Below are 21,874 nucleotides of genomic sequence, written 5' to 3' on the forward strand. Positions count from 1 at the left end.
AACGTACCAACTGAATTATTCAATGTTTTTTTAATGGTTGCACCCACAGCAAACAGAAGTTCCTGGGTCAGGGACTGAATCCGAGTTGCAGCTGTGATCTATGCTGCAGCTAGGGCAATGCCAGATCCTTTAACCCACTGCACCTGGCTGGGTATCAAACCTGCACCTTTGCAGGGACCCAAGCTGCTTCAGTGGGATTCTTAACCTACTGTGCCACAGTGGGAACTCCTGAACTATTCTAACTTTCTATCACTGCCCTGGGTAAAAGGGTGGGAAACAGAACAATGGAGAAAAGGTAATTTTTAAAATGATTACAGGGAAAAAGAACTAAAAATTAAGAGAACTAATCTTGTGCCATTGGGCAAGTCAATCAACCTCTCTGGAGTTCATTTTCCTTAAATGTTAAATGAGGAAGGGCTGGCTACTCGGAATAAATTAAACATTATCAAAGCCTTTGATTCTGTTAAATTAAAAGTAGTTAAACTTTTAACTGATATTTAACCTTTATGAAGTCACAGACTTTTCTGAAAACCTGTAATTTCTCCCCAGAAAAATGCAGATACAAATTCACTCATTTTGCATTATATTTTAGCAAGTTCAGGAAACTCTGAAGACCATCCATGAACAGGACGTTAAGAATCATTGTTTCTGTGAATCTGACTAGTATCCATGAGGACGCAGGTTCAACCCCTGGCCTTGCTCAGTGGGTTAAGGATCCAGTGTTGCTGTGAGCTGTGGTGTAGGTTGCAGACACGGCTTGGATCTGGCATTGCTGTGGCTCAACCCCTAGCCTGGGAACCACCATCTGCTGCGTGTGTGGCCCTAAAAAGACCAAAAAAAAAAAAAAAAAATCACTATTTCTAGAAAATTCCAATTATCTCTGCTTCTAGAAATAATATGATTCATAAATATATTTATCATAAGGTCATAGTTTTTATGACCTAACTCTATGAATCAGATTTCCTACCTAATCTCAATCTGACTCCTTTCAAAGAAAGAGGAAGAAAAGAAGTTTAAGAAGTTTTTGGGAGTTCCCATTATGGCTCAGCAGAAACGAACCCAACTAGTGTCCATGAAGATGTGGGTTTGATCCCTGGCCCCGCCCAGTGGGTTAAGGATCCGGCATTGCATGAGCTGTGGTGTAGGTCAAAAATGCAGCTCTGATCCCACATTGCTGTGGCTGTGGTGTAGGCCAGAAGCTGCAGCTCTGACATAACCTCTAGCCTGGGGACCTCCATATGCCACACCTGCAGCCTTAAAAAAAAAAAAAGTTTTTAAAATTTGAAATAAACAAGGTCCTACTGTATAGCACAGGGAACTATATTTAATATCCAGAGATAAAACACAATGGAAAAAATATAAGAAAAAATGTATATATGTATCTATAACTGAACCACTTTGCTATACAGCAGAAATTAATACATTGTAAATCAACTATACTTCAATAAAAAAAAACCAAAAAATAAAATAAAATTTGAAAAAAACAGATTTACCTTTTCAAAAGAGAAACATTTTTTTAAATGTAAATACAATTCAATATTGCTAGATTTCTTGGGAGTTCCCATCATGGCGCAGTGGTTAACGAATCTGACTAGGAACCATGAGGTTGCGGGTTCGGTCCCTGCCCTTGCTCAGTGGGTTAAGGATCTGGCATTGCCATGAGCTGTGGTGTAGGCTGCAGACGCGGCTCGGATCCCGAGTTGCTGTGGCCCTGGCGTAGGCCGGTGGCTACAGCTCCAATTCAACCCCTAGCTGGGAACCTCCATATGCCGCGGGAGCGGCCCAAGAAATAGCTAAAAAGACAAAAAATATATATATATATTGTTAGATTCCTTACTAGTCAATACCCATTTTTGATCTATTCTACTCTGGCAACTTAGACACTTGATTCCACTTGACCACACTTTAACAACACAACTAAGTCTGGGAGAACCACATGAAGCTTCAGGTAAGATAACTACTGAGATGCACCAGAGCAGAGGGTCACAAAAAGAAGCATCTGAAAAGATATGGAAATCTGATAGCAAGTCCCAGACCAAAATAATGGCAATAAGTAGTCTACATGTTTCTAAAACAGACTTAGTAATTTTGAAGAAGGGTTTTTTTTTTTCCCGCTTTTTAGGACCACACCCACACATATGGAGGTTCCCAGGCTAGCTGTCAAATTGGAACTATGGTTGCCAGCCCACGTCACAGCCACAGTAACTTGGGATCCGAGCTGCATCTTCGACCTACACCACAGCTCATGGCAACAAAAGATCCTTAACTCCCTGAGCGAGGCCAGGGATCGAACCCACAACCTCATGGTTCCTAGTTGGATTCATTTCCACTGTGCCCCAATGGTAACTCCTGAAGAAGGCATTCTGATTAAATACAATTAATTTTTATAGGCCTTACTGTCTAATTACTATTGAGAGACCCAATGATTTTATGGTCCACAGTAACTCAGCAGTTGATACGACTTTTTTTGAGACTAGGCTCAAAAAGTATACAAATTCGCTAGTATCATTATCATTGATAAATTATATAAAATCTTCCTAAGATATAAAATACTCACAGTAAATTTCATGCACTGTGCCAGATTCTATGAGAAAATACAAATGAACACAGTAACTCCAGATTCAAAGAACTCAGAAACCAACACTTCTACTTTTTTACAATAGCCCTCTAAGTGGATTTCATTGCACATAGTCTTGTCCTAATCTAACCTACAATTTTTCTAAAATCTGATCATATCTGAGATAACAGAAATAATTTTGAAAAACTAGGCAATAAGGAGTCTTTAAAAGTTTTTCAAACAAGTACCTCTTAGAGGTAGGAGAAAGAAACAGGCCATTGGAGTCCTGGGGCTGTAGCCTGGAACTCACAAAGCAAAGCATATAAATATTTCATTCTCTCCGTAATAGAGTCATATTTGATTTTAATATAAAAATGTCTTTTCCCCTTGTTTTGAGTAAACTGACACTCCAGTAAGATGCACCTTGTAATTTCTGTGACTGCACCCACCCATACACTGCCAGGCTAAAAATAGCTCTGATGCACTCCAATCACAGCTCTGACAGCTACAAAGTAATGCCACAGCCACACCAAAGTACTTATAACAAATTTCCCACCATATATGAGATGCAAACATGCCTGTGCCCTTGATGGCTCAGGTCATTACTGTTCCCTTTCCTGTTATTCTCCTATTTGTTCAACCATCAGCAAGCTTCTTTTTGTCTTGCCAGATTTCACGCAAGCATCATGTCTTCTAAGATGCTGTTCAGACCACCTAAAACAGAGTTAACCATGCTTTCTTAGGCGTCCTTTGCATGCTTCGTATGGTTCTATTATAACACCTTATTCCCAAAGTATTACTTTTTTTCCTTCTTTACCCATCCTCTTTCTCACTAAGCCATGAGCTTGTTAAGGCCAGGAACCTCATTTTGTTTTTATTTCTAATTCCATAGTGCCTGGCAAATGGTGGTTGTTCAATAAATATCTGTCAGATAGATATGCACATAAATCAGTCAACAAAAATTCCTGATTTTTCTTCATAGCAGTTATAACCCCCAATGTTATAATTTACTTTTAAAATTTTTTATTGTTTTTCTGATTTATTCACTGGTGGAATTCTAGCACTTAGAACAGTGCCTAAATGATACAGTAGGAACTCACTATTTATTGAATGAATGAATGAAATATACTCGATCTGAAAACCATTCTGCTCAGATTATTCAATATAAAATATGACTTTCACATGTAATTTTTTTTCTCAAAAAAATCTGGTATACTTGATAATGGCAGTGAACAGTTTTTATGAACTTTGAAGAAAAGACATGTTTTATTAATGTTAAAATTCCAGATGGTCATGGGTAAATTTATAGGTTTTCCTATTTTTTAATAAGATATTGAAGAACATTAGTATTTTTAAAAAGTACAAAAGTTCTTACCCATCCTTGGTTTGATCAGCTACACCTGCCAAGAGCTGCACAATCTTTGGATTGCTATTTGGATCATTATACAGCCCAAGATAGCGTTGGACAAAGTCTTCTGGGGTCATGTAATGTTCTCCATCAACCTCAGTACTGGCATACTAAAAAAATAAATAAATAATATATACTTAAAATTAAAATAATCATGATCATTTTACAGCCAACAAATGTTTTGCAAAAAGGTAAATTAAAGACCAGTCTCAAAATCGAAATAAGGACAATAAATGCAGAATTTTTCTAAGTGTAGTCAAAAAACAAACACCCAGAGCCTGATTTAAGAACACTAATTAAGGGAGTTCCCGTTGTAGCACAGCAGAAACAAATCCGACTAGTATCCACTATGAAGGATACGGGTTCAATCCCTGGCCTTGCTCAGTGAGTCGGGGATCTGGCATTGCCCTGAACTACTATGTGGGTTGCAGACACAGTTCGTATCCCACATTGCTGTGGCTGTGGTGTAGGCCAGCAGCTGCATGTCTGATTTGACCCCTAGCCTGGGAACTTCCATATGCTTCAGGTGTGGCCCTAAAAAGCAAAACAAAACAAAACAAAAAACACTAGTTAAGTATTAATACATGGTACAATATGGATGAAGCCTGAAAACACAGTAAGATTAAAAAAACACAGAAAAGGCCACATACTGCACGACCCCAAGTATACGAAATGTGTCTAATAAGCAAATCCATAGTGTCTAAGCAAATCCACAGAGTAGTTACCAGGAGCGAGGAGGAGAGGGAATGGAAAGTATTTGCTTTAACAAGTAGAGGGGTTTTTTTTGGGGGGGTGAAGAAAATGTTCTAGATTTAGATAGTGCTAACAGCCACATGATATTGTAAATAAACTAAAAGACACTAACTTGTATACTTTAAAATAGTCACTTTCGGAGTTCCCGTTGTGGCTCAGTGGGTTAAGAACCCAACGAGTATCCATGAGGATGCAGGTTCGATCCCTGCTCTCTACTAGTGGGTTAAAGGATCCAGCTTAGCTGTGAGCTGTGGCATATGTCACAGACACGGCTCAGATCCTGTGCTGGTGTGGCTGTGGCGTAGACCAGCAGCTGTAGCTCCAATTCCTCCCCTAGACTGGGAACTTTCATATGCCATGGGAATGGCCCCAAAAAGAAAAAAAAATTTAGTAAATTTATATTATGTGACTTTTATCTCAAATTTGTGTGTATGTATATGTGAAAAAAAAATACAAAAAGACAAAGAAAGGCAAAAGGGCAGCCAAAGTAAGCAAGACCTGAAAATGAGAAGATAACATCTGGAGACACCCTGAGGCTTCCTGTCTACAAGAGTCGGGGGTAGGAGTAGAGACATAACCTGCTAATAAGCCTTAAAAATAAAATGAGAGGGAAGGATTGGGAATCTGGCAATGAGCAGAGGCTATTATATACAGGATGGATAAACAAGGTCCTATTGTGCACAGGGAACTATATTCAATATCCTGTGACAAACCATAATAGAAAAGAATATGAATAAGAATATAATATATATGTATAACTGAATCACTTTACTGTGCTTAACAAATGAACACAACACTATAAATCAACTATACCCAATAAAAAAATTTTTAAGTAAAATGAATGAGAAAAGTATAAGACCATTCCTCCCAAGTATTTCTTCCAAGTTCCAGCAGCTGGAAAAAAGAAAAAAAAGTTCTACCTATTATTGATAATTTTAGAGAATAAAATAATAATACCTGCTTATCAAATAAATGCCTCATTATTTTAAGGATTTTATGCACTATGATGTGATGAAACACAAACAACCAAAGCCCTCCTCCTTGGGTTGCAACTGATTAGTCTGGCTACTTCAATCCACTATCAAAGTAGTAACATCAGAAAATTCCCCAGGAATTCCCACCGTGGCACAATAGGATTAGCAGCGTCTTGAGAGCCTGCGACACAGGTTTGATCCCCTGCACCGCACAGTGGGTTAAGGATCCCTTGTTGCTGCAGCTATGGCTTAAGTCACAGCTATAGCTCAGATCTGATCCCTGGTGTGGGAACTCCATATGCAGCAGGGCAGCCAAAAATGGAAAAAAAGGAGGAATACAAGGGCCCACTAAATGCCAACCATAATAAATCAAAACAAAACCCCACACCAGGGCCTGGCCCATCATCATAAAATCACAGAACATTAGAATAAAGAGAAAATCTGAAGTTTTCAGAGAGGAAAAAAAAAGGTCACATATAAAGAACTATGAATCATAGATATCAATGTTTCCTCAACAGAATATTGGAAGCTTGAAGATAAGGCAGTAAGGCCTTGAAAATTCTTGCATAAATGATTTATAACCTAGAATTCTAAACTGAGCCAAACTTACAATTTTAAGGACAGATTAAAAGTACTGAGATATCCAGGTTCTCAATACTTTTTTCCCTTCTATGTATCCTTTCTCAGGAAACTAGAGCACAGTTTGCTCTATCAAAAAGAGAGCATGGGACTTCCTGTTGTGGTGCAGTGGAAATGAATCCCACTAGCAACCATGTGGTTGTGGGTGTGATCCCTGACCTCACTCAGTGGGTTAAGGATCCTGAGTTGCTGTGAGCTGTGGTGCAGGTCGAAGACTCAGCTCGGATTTGGTGTGGCTGTGGCTCTGGCATAGGCCGGCAGCTGTAGCTCCAATTCATCCCCTAGCCTGGGAACCTCCATGGGCAGTGGCCCTAAGAAGTCCAAAAAAAAAAAGAGAGAGAGAGAGACAACATGAACCAAGTAAGAGAAAGATGGAGGATCCAAGAAATAAATGATCCAACCCAGTAAAGTGGCCAAGAGAAATCCCAAGACAGCTGTGCTGAGGCCTGCAGGGTGCTGGTCTGGCTGGGGCAAATGGGGGCTCCAAGAGGGCAAGCACTATGGAAACTGGAATGTCAGGTTATCCAAGGCATTCGGCTATGTGGAAAGTAACACTGGGAGGAGTGTGAATCTCTGCCAAAGCCTTTATCTTCTCAATGAGACCTACTCTTTATCATCCTATTTAGCATTACCACCCATGCCTTCATTCCTATTATTCTGTTGTTCTGCTTTTTTCCCCTCAGCACCTATTATCTTCTAATACACTACATATTTACTTTATTATGTTTATTGTCAATCTCCCAACTAGAATGTAAATATCACAAAAGAAAGAATCTTTGTCCAGTTTGTTCATTGAAATATCTCAAGCCCCAAGAATAATACCTGGCACATGGTAGGCACCCAATAAATACTTGTTAGTGAATTAGTAATAATTCAAATCACTAAGTAAGTGAAAAGTTAAGTAATTTTTAACTCTATAAAAAGGCAAATTGAAGTTCCTGTCATGGCTCAGCAGTAACGAAAACAACTAGTATCCATCAGATTTGATCCCTGGCCTTGTTCAGTGAGTTAACAATCCGGCCTTGCCATGAGTTGTGCTATAGGTCACTTAGCTCAGATCCCAAATTGCTGTGACTGTGGCATAGGCTGGCAGCTGCAGCTCCAATTCGCCCCCTTGCATGGGAACCTCCATATGCCAAGGGTACAGCCCTAAAAAGACAAAAAAAAGAAAAGTAAATTATAAACAAGTATTTTTGTTGTACAAAAATTAAAAATATTATAATACATGCTTGGTTCAAAATAAACAGTATATATAGTCACAGTAATGTAGATACCAAATATTAATTTAACAATTATAAATATAATGAGAAGAACAGAGGGAGAAGAATGGCTATGAGTCTTTCAACAATGCCATTCTCCTCCCAGGCCTCTATACATCACACATCTATATAAAATGAAAACGAAATAATCTTTAACATTTCAAAACAATAGGCATGCAAACATAGGCTAAAGAGAAAATAAACTGAATGGCACTGCTAATGATAGTGAGTGGATTCTACCAATTCTAGTCAATTGCTTTTTCTCCTCATTCTTCAATGTATGACATAATCTGACATGTTTACCAAGACAAGAAAAACCCCAGAGTTAAGGACAGGCAGGAGTAGGGAAGGGTACAATGTCAGGGACACTACTGCAACTGGAAAGAGGAACCAACACAAGGAAGTTTAAAAATAGAATTTAAAGAGACTGACAAGTCAATCACTAACTAGAATGAGCACCACAAGAGTATGAGAAATGCACAATGGAAACCAAAATAAAATGATTCATTCTGAGGACATGTGGGATGGTTGGCAGGAGAAAAAAGAAAGTAACATTCAGAATAGCCCCTGAAAGTAAAATTCAATTTCAACTGCAAATGGAGAGAAAGGGTATTTCGGGCTTTAAAAAAAAAAAAAAAAAAAAAAAGTCAACAAATACAGAAATGTTTTAAAATATTTTTTTCTTTTTGAGGGGGAAGGGAGTCAGTTGGAGAAAGAAATGGTAATAAAAAGAAGGTACACAAAGATATGCAGAAGAAAGTGAAGCTGAAAAGGCAGTTTGAGACCAAATAGTGGAAGACTTGGAATGCTAAACTGATTAGTCTGAACTTTATCCTACGGACCACGGATGCCACTAAAAATTGCAGGAGGGGAGAGAGACACGATCTGATCTGTGCTCTCTGATGGCAGTGAGAAAGAGAGAGAAACTTACTGCGAGCAGGGAGATCAGGTAGTGGCTTCCGCAAAGATCCAGGTGAGGAGTTCCCCTCGTGGCACAGTGGTTAACGAATCCGACTAGGAACCATGAGGTTGCTCCCTGGCCTTGCTCAGTGGGTTAAGGATCCGGCATTGCCGTGAGCTGTGGTGTAGATCGCAGATGAGGCTCAGATGCCGAGTTGCTGTGGCGTAAGCCGGCGGCTATAGCTCCAATTAGACCCCTAGCCTGGGAACCTCCATATGCCACAAAAGCGGCCCTAGAAAAGGCAAAAAGACCAAAAAAAAAAGATCCAGGTAAAAGAGACTTGAGGCCTGAACCAAGGCAGTGGGAATGAAAATGAAAAAACAATGGGGGGAAGTTCTTGTCAAGGCTCAGCGGAAACCAATCTGACCAATATCCATGAGGATGAAGGTTCGATCCCTGGCCTTGCTTAGGGGGTTAAGGATACAGAGTTGCCATGAGCTGTGGTATAGGCTGCAGATGTGGCTTGGATCTGGCCTTGCTGTGCTAGATTCGACCCCTAGCCTGGGAACCTCCATGTGCCTCAGGGGTGGCCCTAAAAGACCAAAAAAGATAAAAGAAAAAACAATGAGTACTATCATTCATTGCTAAAGGCTTTTTATTTTATTTATGATTTCAATAATATTAATTCGTACCTTTTGAAATTAAAAAGGATATACAGGAGTTCCCATCGTGGCGCAGTGGTTAACGAATCCTGACTAGGAACCATGAGGTTGCGGGTTCGGTCCCTGCCCTTGCTCAGTGGATTAACGATCTGGCGTTGCCGTGAGCTGTGGTGTAGGTCGCAGACGCGGCTCGGATCCCGCATTGCTGTGGCTCTGGCGTAGGCCGGTGGCTACAGCTCCGATTGGACCCCTAGCCTGGGAACCTCCATATGCCGCAGGAGCGGACCAAGAAATAGCAAAAAAAAGACCAAAAAAAAAAAAATTTATTTAAAAAAAAAAAAAAGGATATACAGTGAAAAATCTTCCTCCCACCTCTGTCCCCAGGCACCCAATTCTCAATTTCTTGTATATCCTTCCAGAGACGTTTTGTGCATAAACAAGTAAATTTTATATATGATATTATTTATGCTAATAAATACACACAAATACATATATATGAATATTCATATCCATTTCATTTTTACATAAATGATAACATACTATTTACACTGTTGTGTACATTTTGCTTTTTCAAATTTAGTCCTTTTAAAAAGTGATTTAGCAATATATCATAAATAAAGAACCATAAAAATGCTCATATCCTTTGACAAAGAATTATGGGCCTGACTCCTACAAAAAAAATTTAAGAGGAGTTCCTGCCGTGGCTCAGGAGTAACAAATCTGACTAGTCTCTATGAGGAAGCAGGTCGGATCCCTGGCCTCGCTCATTGGGTTAAGGATCCGGTATTGTTATGAGCTGTGGTATAGGTCGCACATGTGGCTCAGATCTGATGTTGCTCCGATCCAACGCCTAGCCTGGGAACTTCCATGTGCTGCAGGTGCAGCCCTAAAAAAAAAGAGAGAGAAAAAAAAAGAAAATATAAGAGATATAAGGGATAGGTTATGGTGATCTTTGTTCCTCTTGCTTCCTAATTGTTTAATTCGTAGACGTCAATTTTCAAAAGAAACAACATGAAAACATTTCAGTTAGTATTCAACAAAATATAGCAACTAATTGTCCATTTCTTTTTATCACAGAGATGTCTAATATCTAATACTAATACCTGAATTTGATTGCCAGGACTATGACCACTACACACGCAGAATATATATATACACACACAAACACAGAAAGTATACTGTACTTACTGACATCACCAGGATTTCACAACATTCTTGACTAAAACTATCATGGAATAGAACAGCCTTAGCACAAACCACCAAGGACACCGCTGCCAACAAGGAAAATAAATGCTTCTGTTGACATGTATTTGGAACAGGCTTTGCCAATATCTGGGGTTATAAATGATGCCAGAGAATCATTTACCCTGAGGTATTCTGCTAGTGTTTTCCCCAACTCTCCTAGTCTATTTTAACTTGATTTTAACTGAAAGATAAAGTGCATAGCTCAGAGGGGGAAAAAAAAAAGTCTTCTCTTCCGCAAGGAGTCAGCACTTGACTTCTGCAGGAGACAGTTAACTAATTAACTCATTAAATTAGAGACAATTACTTGGCAATGTCAGTGAGCCTGCTGCCTGAACAGACAAAACAGAAGAGGGAATTTAGAACTGAAACTAGAATCTACTCACAGTCAGTCAAGGCATTATGACTAAAACATTTCAGGCATTATGTTAACAGAAAAGCAGGTACCTCAAAAACAGGTGATACATTTAAACCAAAAGTATTTTTTAAACTAGGAATGACCCTATTTATTTTAAATAACTTCATTACTTTTAATGCTTAGTTTAACTGACTGGCAAATAATGTTTACACAAACCAAAAAAGTAAGCAATGGCCTAAAGTAACACATATAACTAGAATAAGAGGTTAAGAGGCCTTATGGAGACCCTCTCTTTCTGCTAATCAAAATGACTTGCCTGCTTACACTAATAATGACAAAAAGCAAAACTTTTTCGGTCTCCTAGGCTAACACTTATTCTAAAAATTTAATATAGTAAGTAACTTAGTATTTTCACAATATCATTTCTATTTCGTTTCTATCATTTCAAAGACTGAACTAAAATGACTTTAAATGAAATTAACCAAATATTATATCCCTACTCCAAATAACTTTAGAGTTAATCATTTGCCATTTCAAAGATGTTTCTTAAGCACTCATAAATCTCTCTTGGGCAAGAAGTCAAGGACATGTGAAAGACATAGACAAGAAGTAGCTGACAGTATCTGAATAAAAATAGGTGGTCTATTTTCTCTGTTAAACTTTCCCCAAGCCTAACCCAAGTATTTTAATATAAAAGTACACACAGATTTGACATTTCCACAAATATTTGAATTTACACTGAGTATAGTTCATATGTGCTTGAAAAAGCCTTGACATTTTGAAGAAAGAAAATGAATCTTAATGAAAGATTAGAATCCTTATACATTGAGTCAAAATTATTGCCAATAAAAGATGGTAGGGTTTCATGCACAGATTGATGTTGTACTTACATTGAATGACCCCTAGTTCTAAATCAGAGGATCATGTTATCTAGAAATGTTTTGCCTATCAAGCCAACAGATCAACATATCAAGATCTCATTTGACTGGAGTAAACTGGATAGTAGTAACTCCTCCGCAATTTTCCAAGTTTAACCTTAAGTGACCTTTAGAATATATGCAACTACATCACTGGTTAACCATAAAGCAGACTTTACAAAGAGTTTACACACAACCCTAATTTCCATTGCGTAAGGAAACAAAATGTTAACTTAAAAATTCAATGACGTGACTGAGTAAACAAACCCAAATAGTCTAAGTGACATAAACTACCTGTTTAAAAGGTTTAAACTCAAAACAGTTTTATATTTCTAAAATATTTTCCAGAGATTATAAAGGAAAATTCTGATGGGCTGTGACTAGAAAGGTGGTTAGTTTAAAAAAAAATTCATACAATGTATCAAGATTAAGGATTTTCTTTTTCAGTATGTACAACAAAACTATTATCTAGAAGCACTACTTTTTAAACTGAAAATCTGCTTAAATCAAATCTTTCAGGTTACTGTGTATTCATTTTAAAATAGTTATCAAACACTAACTTTTTTTTTTTTTTTTTTTTTTTTGTCTTTTAGGGCCGAACCTGCAGCACATGGAGGTTCCCAGGCTAGGGGTCCAATTGGAGCTGTAGCTACCAGCCTACACCAGAGCCACAGCAACATCGGGATCAGAGCTGCGTCTGTGGTCTACACCACAGCTCACAGCAACGCCAGATCCTTAACCCACTGAGTGAGGCCAAGGATCAAACCCAAGTCCTCATGGATGCTAGTCAGGTTTGCTAACCACTGAACCATGACGGGAACTTCCTCAAATACCAATTTTGTGCTGGGCACTATGGCTTGTACTAGAGATGCAGAGATCAAAAAACAAACATACTTCCTGCCCTCAAGCAGCTCAGAAACAATGGTATAATTGACACCAAAACTAGGGTCAGAAAAATGTTGTAATTCCCTGCACCATTAACTAGTAGAGATTTCTTGAGCAAATACACAGCTTCTGACTCTTTTAACAAGGAGTTATAGAAAGGTAGATATTTTTTAAGAGGAAAAAAATGATATCCTGAACACAAAAGTACTTGGAAACTATAAAGCTAATGCAAATGAAATAGTTATTCTAGGATTTCCCTGGTGGCTCAGCAGATTAGGATCTGACAATGTCACTGCTGAAGCATGGGTTCAATCCCTGTCCCAGGAACTTCCAAATGCCTTGGCCAGAAAAGAGAAACAATTATTCCAAAAATGCTTCAAAGCAGAAAAGCTGAGGATCCCATTTCCCTCCTTGCTTACTGAATTTTTCTGCTTTTGCCCAAACAAGGAGTTACTTTTCCAACTCCTCACCTTTCTCCAAACCAAGGTTTCCTTGGGGTTGGCTTCTGCTTTTGGTGGTTTACCAGAAAATCAGTCCTAACTGGTCTAGGCAGCTTTATCTCTGCTTATCCAACACGTGGCTGTAATACGAGTCAAAACAAACTGCTCCTCCACGACTCTGTTCCAACTGAGATAAACTGACATTTTCAGGTTTTAACATCCTTTCGACTTCAGTAACCTTCAAATGACAACGTCACAAAGTTCAGTGACGACAAATATCACATAGAGCACTTTCCATATAGAAAAATAAATCACATGAGCAATGGAAGAGAAACATGTACCAAGGCAAGCGCTGAGCATATGAAGCTAATCCTCTTGCTGTTCTTCACTATCACGGCCTTACTCCTAATAGAAGCCAAATTTAGTCAGGAATGCATGGCCTTTTCACTACACAAGCACTCTATGTAACAAGAAAGGCCACAACAGATCTGACCACACAAACCCTGTTATGGTAATACAGTGTGGCATTCATCTATTGGAAATAATATTTTAATGAGAAAAAAATAAATTTTAACACATATGGCCACATCAATTTTAACAATTCTATTGTGCCACACTGATTTTTTAAAACAGAGATTTTAATTAGTGACAAAATTTTTCTGATGTTTACTAAAATCTACACATGCATTAGGAAAAGGCAATTTTATACATCTAATTAGCACTGTAAGCTGCATATTTCACATATACTATAAGCAAAACCTTCTTAATTTTGCAAAGAAAATTCTCTAGAAGTATGCCTTTCTAACTCAGATGCTTCCATGAAATACTATCTTCTTTTCCCTTTATTTACGTCTTTTCACTGTCCATTATACTGTAACATCCCACTGTTAGGTACTAAACAATGCAATTTCTAACAGAGTGAGGAGGTGCAAGACCCTTGTTAATCACTGAAATCAACTGAAGCTACCATAATAAACTAGGTTTACCAAAATAATTTTGCCCCTAAAAATGGTCCAAAACCTTGGAAATAAAATAAGGACTCCAGAGAACTCAATAACTGGAACTAGAATGCTTCTCAGGGCAGATTGAGTTGAATAATTAATTTGCATTGTTCTTAAAATAAATATTTCAATCTTGCGGTCTAAGTAACCATGGAAACATATAAGGAGCATATATATATTTATAACCCTTAACAAATCATGTGTTTGACGATCACATTACAGCTCCTAGGAGTATAGATTGCTTTACTATTGGTAAGCCTTGATTAAATACCAAGACTTTTGCCACAGAGAAAGAAGGACCTTTACGCTGGCAGGGAGCAGATACAGAGCAACCAAATGCAATGTATGAACCTGGCATGGATCCTGATTTTTTTTTTTTTCTTCCTTTTTTAGGGCCACACCTATGACATATGGAAGTTCCTGGCTAGGGGTCGAATCAGAGCTGCATTTGCCAGCCTACACCACAGCCGCAGCAATGACAGATCCAAGCCACATCTGCAAACTATACCACAGCTTATGGCAATGCCAGATACATTAACCCACTGAGCAAGGCCAGGGATCGAACTCACATCCTCAAGGATACTAGTTGGGTTCTTAACCCCTTGAGCCACAATGTGAACACCGAGATCCTGATTTTAATAAAGCAACTTTTTAAAAAAATGACACAAGCATGGAAATTTCAACATTGAATGGAAACCTATGTTTCAAGGGAAAAAAATTATGTATGATAATAGTATTGAGTTTTTTTTGGTTGGTTTTTCAGAGTCACCATCTTCTAGAGATAGATAATGTAGTATTTACAGTACAGTGTTAGGTGTGTGGAAATTGCTTCAAAATAATCCAATGCAGTTGCAATACAGATGAGGCAAAACTGGCCATGATAGTTGGTGAAGTTCAGTGACAGGCATATGACAATTCATTATACTACTTTCTCTAAATGCACATATGCTTGAAATCTGCCATAATAAAGAAAAAGGCTTTTTAAAAGCCTACAGAAAAGCAATGAGATGATCCTATATGTACTACCATACTGTGTTGTCTCACAATATTAAATAAAAAAGGCAAGCTGCATTAAAATACAAAATGCAAGTCTCCTCCATTTACCATATAACCTTGAGGAGGTTGTTTAACATTTCTGGGGCTCAGTTTCCTCATCTATAAAATAGGAATGTTAATGGCACCTACCTCATAGAGTTGTTCTAAGAATTACATACGATGATCGTATAAACCACTTAGAATAATGCCTAAGACATAACAGTGACTCAGTAAGTAAATAACAGCACAGTTTTAGAAGCCCAATACCAGTGCCCATGGCACTGGTTTCAGTGAATTGATACTTCAGAAATTTCAGCCATACTAAGTAAAGAGAGATGGACAGAAATAGAAGATGATTTTTTTTTTCAAAATTATACACATAAGAATGAATTACAAGTCTCTTTCAGGGCCACATCTTGCTTGGTATTGCTTGGTTGGACTATTATTCCTTCTCTGGTTCAGATAAGCAATTGAAGGTTCAAAAGAAAAAGCTATACATATCTTCCAGACTCTCAGTTTTAGGCCTTGGCTCTACCCCTCCTCAGAACCTACAGACTTAAAAGAAATCACCTCTTAAGGTGGCATTCCTGAATGTAGTGATTTGTGAAGATTTCTGAATATGTATCTCAAAAACATAACTGATTACATGCACATAAACACATATTAGCATCTTCGTCACTTTATACATCCAGCACAGTTACCAGACGAACACAATGGACTCTGACCCTACTCAGGAAAGAAAAGTTCTCATCTCAGAAAAAAAAGGAAGGGGACAAAGACCTAAGCTTTAGTACATTCTCCATGTGTCAGGCACTATTTACATATTACATTTATCTTTATAACATTCCTACGTGCTAGGTGTAGTTATCCTCTCTTAGATTAGGAAAGAGACTCCAAAAGTAATGTAAACATCTAAGGTCACACAACAAAAGAGGATGAAATAAGGATTCAAATTCAGGTTAGACTACAAAACCCATGTAGGTTCCAGCCACACTCAGTTGCCTCCTGGATGAAAAAAAGTCAACTGAGACCCAGTTCAAGATTTTCTAGGAATTCCTGTCATGGTGCAGCAGAAATGAATCCAACTAGTACCCATGAGGATGTGGGTTCAATCCCTGGCCCTGCTCAGTGAGTAGGGGATCCGGTGTCAGATCCTGCTCAGATCCTGCGTTGCCATGGCTGTGGCTGTGGCTGGCAGCTGTAGCTCCAGTTGACCCCTAGCCCAGGAACTTCCACATGCTGTGGGTGTGGTCTTAAAAAGCAAAAAAAAAAAAAAAAAAAAAAAAAAGATATTCTAAAAATGCTATGGACAAGAGGAAATTAAATTGGAAGAACCACAGTCAACTCAAAGCAGTCATCCATGAGAAAGCACAAAAATGTATGAGAAAGCTTACATTTCAATATGATCTATTTAAATATAATCATTTAAAATATAAATGGAGTCATTCCACTTCCAAGGTAGAAGACTGTCAGCAGTTTCCATGACATTCTTAAAAAAAAAAAATCAATGGGCAATGAGGTCAGGTACTGTATAGCACAGGGAACCGTGTCCAATCTCTTGAGACAGAACATAATTGGGGATAATATGAGAAAGGGAATGTATGTATATGTATGACTGGGTCACTTCACTATATAGCAGAAATTGGCACAACACTGTAAATGAACTATCATTTTTTGAAAAAAATTAAAGAAACAAAAACCCCCAAACTCTTCCCCATGGCCTACAAACAAGGTCCTGCCCCTGCCTTTTTCGTTTTAGTGCTGCACTCTTGGCATATGGAGATTCCCAGGCTAGGGGTCCAATTGGAGCTGTAGCTGCCAGCCTATGCCAGAGTCACAGCAGTGTGGGATCAAGCCACATCTGCGACCTACACCACAGCTCACGGCAATGCTGGATCCTTAACTCACTGAGCAAGGCCAGGGATCAAACCCGAGTCCTCATGAATACCAGTCAGGTTCGTTAACTGCTGAGCCAGGACAGGAACTCCAAACAAGGTTCTGCTTAATGTGGATCCTTCATCCTCATCTCTTATAGTCATTGACCCTCTCACTCACTGATGCTTCAGACACCCTGGCCTCCTTTTGGTTTGTTAAGTATACTAAACCCTATCCCCATCTAGGCCTTGGTCCTTGTGAACTTTGCATGTGTGGAATTCTCTATTTCTATCTTTTGTTCTCAGCCCCAACAGGACTTCCTCAGGGGCCTTCACTGGCCATCATCTTGAAAAACGATCACCGTTTCCATCATTCCATTTATTGGACTTGTCACAATCTGTAGTTGTTTCTTTTGTTTGTCCATTTTTAATGTGCAGGCTTTGCCACTGTCGGTCTCAACCCTACCTAGAATGTGAGGTCCTACCTTCGCTGAATTCCTATCTACCAAGTTAGAACCTACCATAATGCCCATAATGCCCATCGTAGGCAATTAAAAAGGTATTGATTGGTTGGCATAGCACTGTAAATCAATTATAATTTTAAAAAAGAGACGAATGAAAGAAAAAATGGATTCTTAGAACATAAGATGGCATTTAATAACACTAATTTTCTCATCTTTTCAGTCATTTTTTTAATCTGTCCAGTTGACTCAAGGTTAAAGTCTGCACTATGTTACGAGTATGCCCTTAAAGCTTAGCACTTTTTTTAAAATGAGAACTCTATATAGTTTATGGCAAATCCTTTACAAACTAAAGATAAAGGTTCTCACCTTCAACTTCTATAGTCTGAAGAACTGGTGAAAACCCTTCTAAGAAAACTATAGATTCCCTCCTGTCTGTCTCTCACTGGTTCTTCAATCCAGTTTACGCTGGGAAGTTCCCTTTTAACTTCAGGTTCTGAATTACTAAGTTCTCACTTTTTAAATTATTCATTCGCTCAAAATTTAATAATATACATTGAGACTTTGTTTTCATTTCCCTCAAAATATTTCCCCAATCAAGTTAACATTTTCTATCATTCCACACCTTTCTTAATGTCCGTTAAATCATACAAACATACATATACGTTTAAATACACCTACAACAACATATATGAAGTGATTTTTAGAAAACTGGAATCATTCTGTCCTTCTTTCTTCACTTATAGTACATTGGAAATCCCTCTAAATCAGCTGGAATAGGCCTAACTCATTCTTTTTATTATCTGCATGATTTTCCTTGATATGGTTATCTCACAATTTTTATTTTTATTTTTTTTTATTTTTTTTGCTTTTTAGGGCCACACCTGTGGCATATGGAGGTTCCCAGGCAAGGAGATGAATCAGAACTACAGCTGCCGGCCTATACCACAGCCACGGTGGATGCTTAACCCACTGAGCAAGGCCAGGGATCAAACCTGCAACCTCATGGTTCCTAGTTGGATTCGTTTCCGCTGCATCATGATAGGAACTCCCTTGTAAGTTTTCTACCACTGCCCTTTGATAGCATTTATTTTGTCCCTTTTTATTTCTGAGGAACAACTGATTGTTGCAAGTAAACAACGCTATACGCATGTATTCTTACGGGTATTTTTATTTCCCTAGGATAAATATCCCCAAAGTAGGATTGTTTGTTTAAAACGATATCTTTTTTATTTTAAACCATTGCCAACTGCTTTCAAAGAGTCTTTGTTTCCACGAACACAGTATGAGAGCACATTTTTTCTTCACATTTGGCCTCAGTAGATGTTATCATCTTTCAATACTTGATAGTCTCATTGTAACAGTAACTTTGTGGTTCAAAACTTATACTTTGGAAAACATAGCTCTAACTCATATTTCAACAAAACAGAAAAGTCTCCTGCTAAAAATCCTGCTTAATTTCCTTCTCAGCCCTAGGTTACTGTCAAAAGTAAATAAATACACAATATGTAAACAAATATTTACTGAATAAAAGAATATTTCTTTCGATTAAAAATATATCTGTTATAGAAACTCTAAGGAAGAATCACTCTGTGAAAAAATGCATTTCATAACTGTATATTTCATTTTTACACTGGTGATAGAAAAAGGATCAAAATAATATTTGAGTGCTGCATTTTTGGTCTAGCATATATAACAGTACAGTCTCAACATGTATTGCTTTTACCATAGAATATACATTGATAGATGAACAACAGAAAGTCTATCAACTTAAAAAAGAGAGAGATTTTGAAAAATTATTCATTTAAAAGTTTTTTTTTTTTGATAAACCTACTTTACCACAAAACACAAACCAAACCAGATTAACCCTTCGTTTTTAAATCTCTCAGGCTGATAACAAACAGCTTGTGACATTTCTGGTTGTCCTCACCTCACCTCCCTTTTTATTGCTTCTATTGTCTCCTTTTACTACTCCAGACTTTCGATGTAGCAAATCTGGGTCAATGATAGCGTGTGGGTAAAAGAAGACATAAATCAAGAAATGACAGCTATAAGGGTAGTAATAGTAAAATATTAGCTTGACAGCTAGTTATAAAATTACAGCAGTCTATAACACAAGAATTCATTTGTTGTGCTCCCATGTTATGAACTTGGAGGCAGGAAAAAGCAGAATCCTGGTAAATATTATTTTAACTAACAGAAAACAGAGCTCATCCAATCTGAGAAACAATGAACATAGAAAAAAATCAAACTATTTCCCTGTTCTCAGAACAATCTTTTACTTTTATGAACTTGCACACATAATTCCATTATAGTTATACTAGCACTTTTAAACAGGAATATTTTGCTCTTTACAAAACAAATGACTTTTTGAGCCATATAGACTATTTGTGAATTTAGACAGTTAATGCCATAGATCTAAATTTTACAAAAGAGAACTTTCAATTGTATTCTACAATACACAAATGAACCTTTCCACAGAAAAGAAATTCATGGACATGGAGAACAGACCTGTGGTTGCCAAGGGGAGAGGGAGGGAGTGGGATGGACTGGGAATTTGGGGTTAATAGATGCAAACTATTACCTTTGGAAGGGAAAAGCAATGAGATAGTGCTGTATAGCACTGGGAACTATATCTAGTCACTTATGATGGAGGATAATGCGAGAAAAAAGAATGTATACATGTATGTGTGACTGGGTCACCGTGCTGTACAGGAGAAAATTGACAGAACACTGTAAACCAGCTATAATGGAAAAAATAAAAATCATTATTAAAAAAAAAAATAAAAAAGAAATCTCCTCTGTAGTCTTTCAGTAGCTCGAATGACCCTGAGCTCAAGTGACCCCCAAATCCTACCAAAATCAAATTATACTAATAACAGAATAATCTAGATTCTAGTCTTTGATTATATCCTTTTTGTGAAATACTACTTTAAACTTCCACAGGACCCCTCTCCCTAGTACCCCTCTTCCTCCTTCCACTTCAGTAGCAGTTTAAATCAGCCCCTTATTTCTTGTCTCGTTTATAATTAATCCTCCCAAGGATTTGTCTACCACCTGTACAAATTTGTATCTGTCCTGACTTTAACTTATTGGGACACATTTATTTAGCAGCTAAACTTTAACTCCTCCCCCTCTCCAAAATTCCCAAAATAGATACCTTATAAATGAACTTCTATCCCACAAATGCCAGATTCACTACTCCTTCCTTTACTTTCATATTTTATACCAAATTCAACCTATCCACTCCTTACAAAGCCCCTGGTATTGTCCTTCCATTCCACTTCCAGAGCTATCAGCCACTCCAGGTCATTATCTCCCATATGAATTATTTCAGCAGCCTCTTAGCTGACCTCCCTACCTACTTCCAACCTCTCCACACTTTATCCAACCTATACAAATTGCTGCCAGAATCCACCACTTAAATTGTGCCCACTCAGAAACCCACGGCACCTTCCTACTGTTTCAAATCCAACTTCTTGGCCATAGTATAGTAGTCACAATGTAAAGGTAATTTTTTCATCACCTAAGTCACCAGATTTTTTTTTTTCTTTAACTCTTAACAAACACAGGCTGCCATTAGACACATAATTCTAGCTTTCAAAGTCACCCCATTTCAAGATCCCACATAAGGGTTAGCACTGTATAGCAATGGGAACTACGTCTGGTCACTTGTGATGGAGCATGATAATGTGAGAAAAAAGAATGTATACATGTATGTTTGACTGGGTCATCCTGCTACACAGCAGAAAAGACATAAGGGTTAAATACGTGGGTTCTACAGTTTGAGTTGAAAGCAGTCTCTACCACTTAGGAACTAAGTGATATTCACCAAGTCATTTAAATTCACCTGTTTAACAGGGACAATAAATCTACCCCCTAAGGTTGTTATGAAAATTTATATAATACCTTTAAAGGACTAGGTCAATGTCCAGCACACTGCAGAATGATTGATAGCTATTGTCATAATTAAATATACATGGCCACTCTGAGCTAGAAAAGCCAATTTGATTGTCCTACCAGAGGCTAGGCATTTGCCTTCACTATTTTTGACTCCCTCAACCACAAACTGGAAGATAAAATAGGTCTCAAAGAGGAGGTAGTCATATTCAAGAACTGGCTCAATCTTTCCCTTTAATTATTCAATAGCTTAGTGTCTACTACTACTAAACTAAATAAAAGTGCATATATGGCGCACAGCAAATAATCCTCAGTAAATATTCGTGGGGGTAAATATGTTACGTTGCTAAAGAAATACATAGTATGTATTTTTGTTTACTATTATCACTGAGATATTAATAAATCACATGCATCTAAAACAAAACTGTTTCTGAACAAGACCCTACAGCTTCAAGTAACCACAGTTTGAAGTATTTAAGACAGAAATTTAAAAATCTAAGATGTCACTTGCTAACGGGCTTCAAATTGGTTCAACTAACTATATTGTATCTTTCTAGCTACATTATGGTTTCCTTAAGGTACGTAGCTCTGTTCTGTCTCATCAATAG

General features: G+C 37.8%; 1 protein-coding gene across 5 annotated transcripts in view; it reads right to left on the bottom strand.

Moving 5' to 3' along the window:
• The window catches only part of SLC25A12 (solute carrier family 25 member 12), a 125,996-nt gene that overhangs the window by 74,650 nt on the left and 29,472 nt on the right, over window positions 1–21,874 (bottom strand). For 3 of the 5 annotated variants that reach the window (XM_021075518.1, XM_021075522.1, XM_021075520.1), the window contains exon 3: window positions 3,933–4,075. The exons of the other annotated variants lie outside the window; for them this stretch is intronic. In XM_021075518.1, coding sequence (XP_020931177.1) covers window positions 3,933–4,042 — 110 coding nt within the window. In that variant the 5' untranslated portion in view covers window positions 4,043–4,075. The remainder of the gene's footprint in view (window positions 1–3,932; window positions 4,076–21,874) is intronic. 5 annotated transcript variants of the gene reach the window in all.

Source organism: Sus scrofa, chromosome 15 (genome assembly GCF_000003025.6).
Source record: "Sus scrofa isolate TJ Tabasco breed Duroc chromosome 15, Sscrofa11.1, whole genome shotgun sequence".
Taxonomy (NCBI): Eukaryota; Metazoa; Chordata; class Mammalia; order Artiodactyla; family Suidae; genus Sus; species Sus scrofa.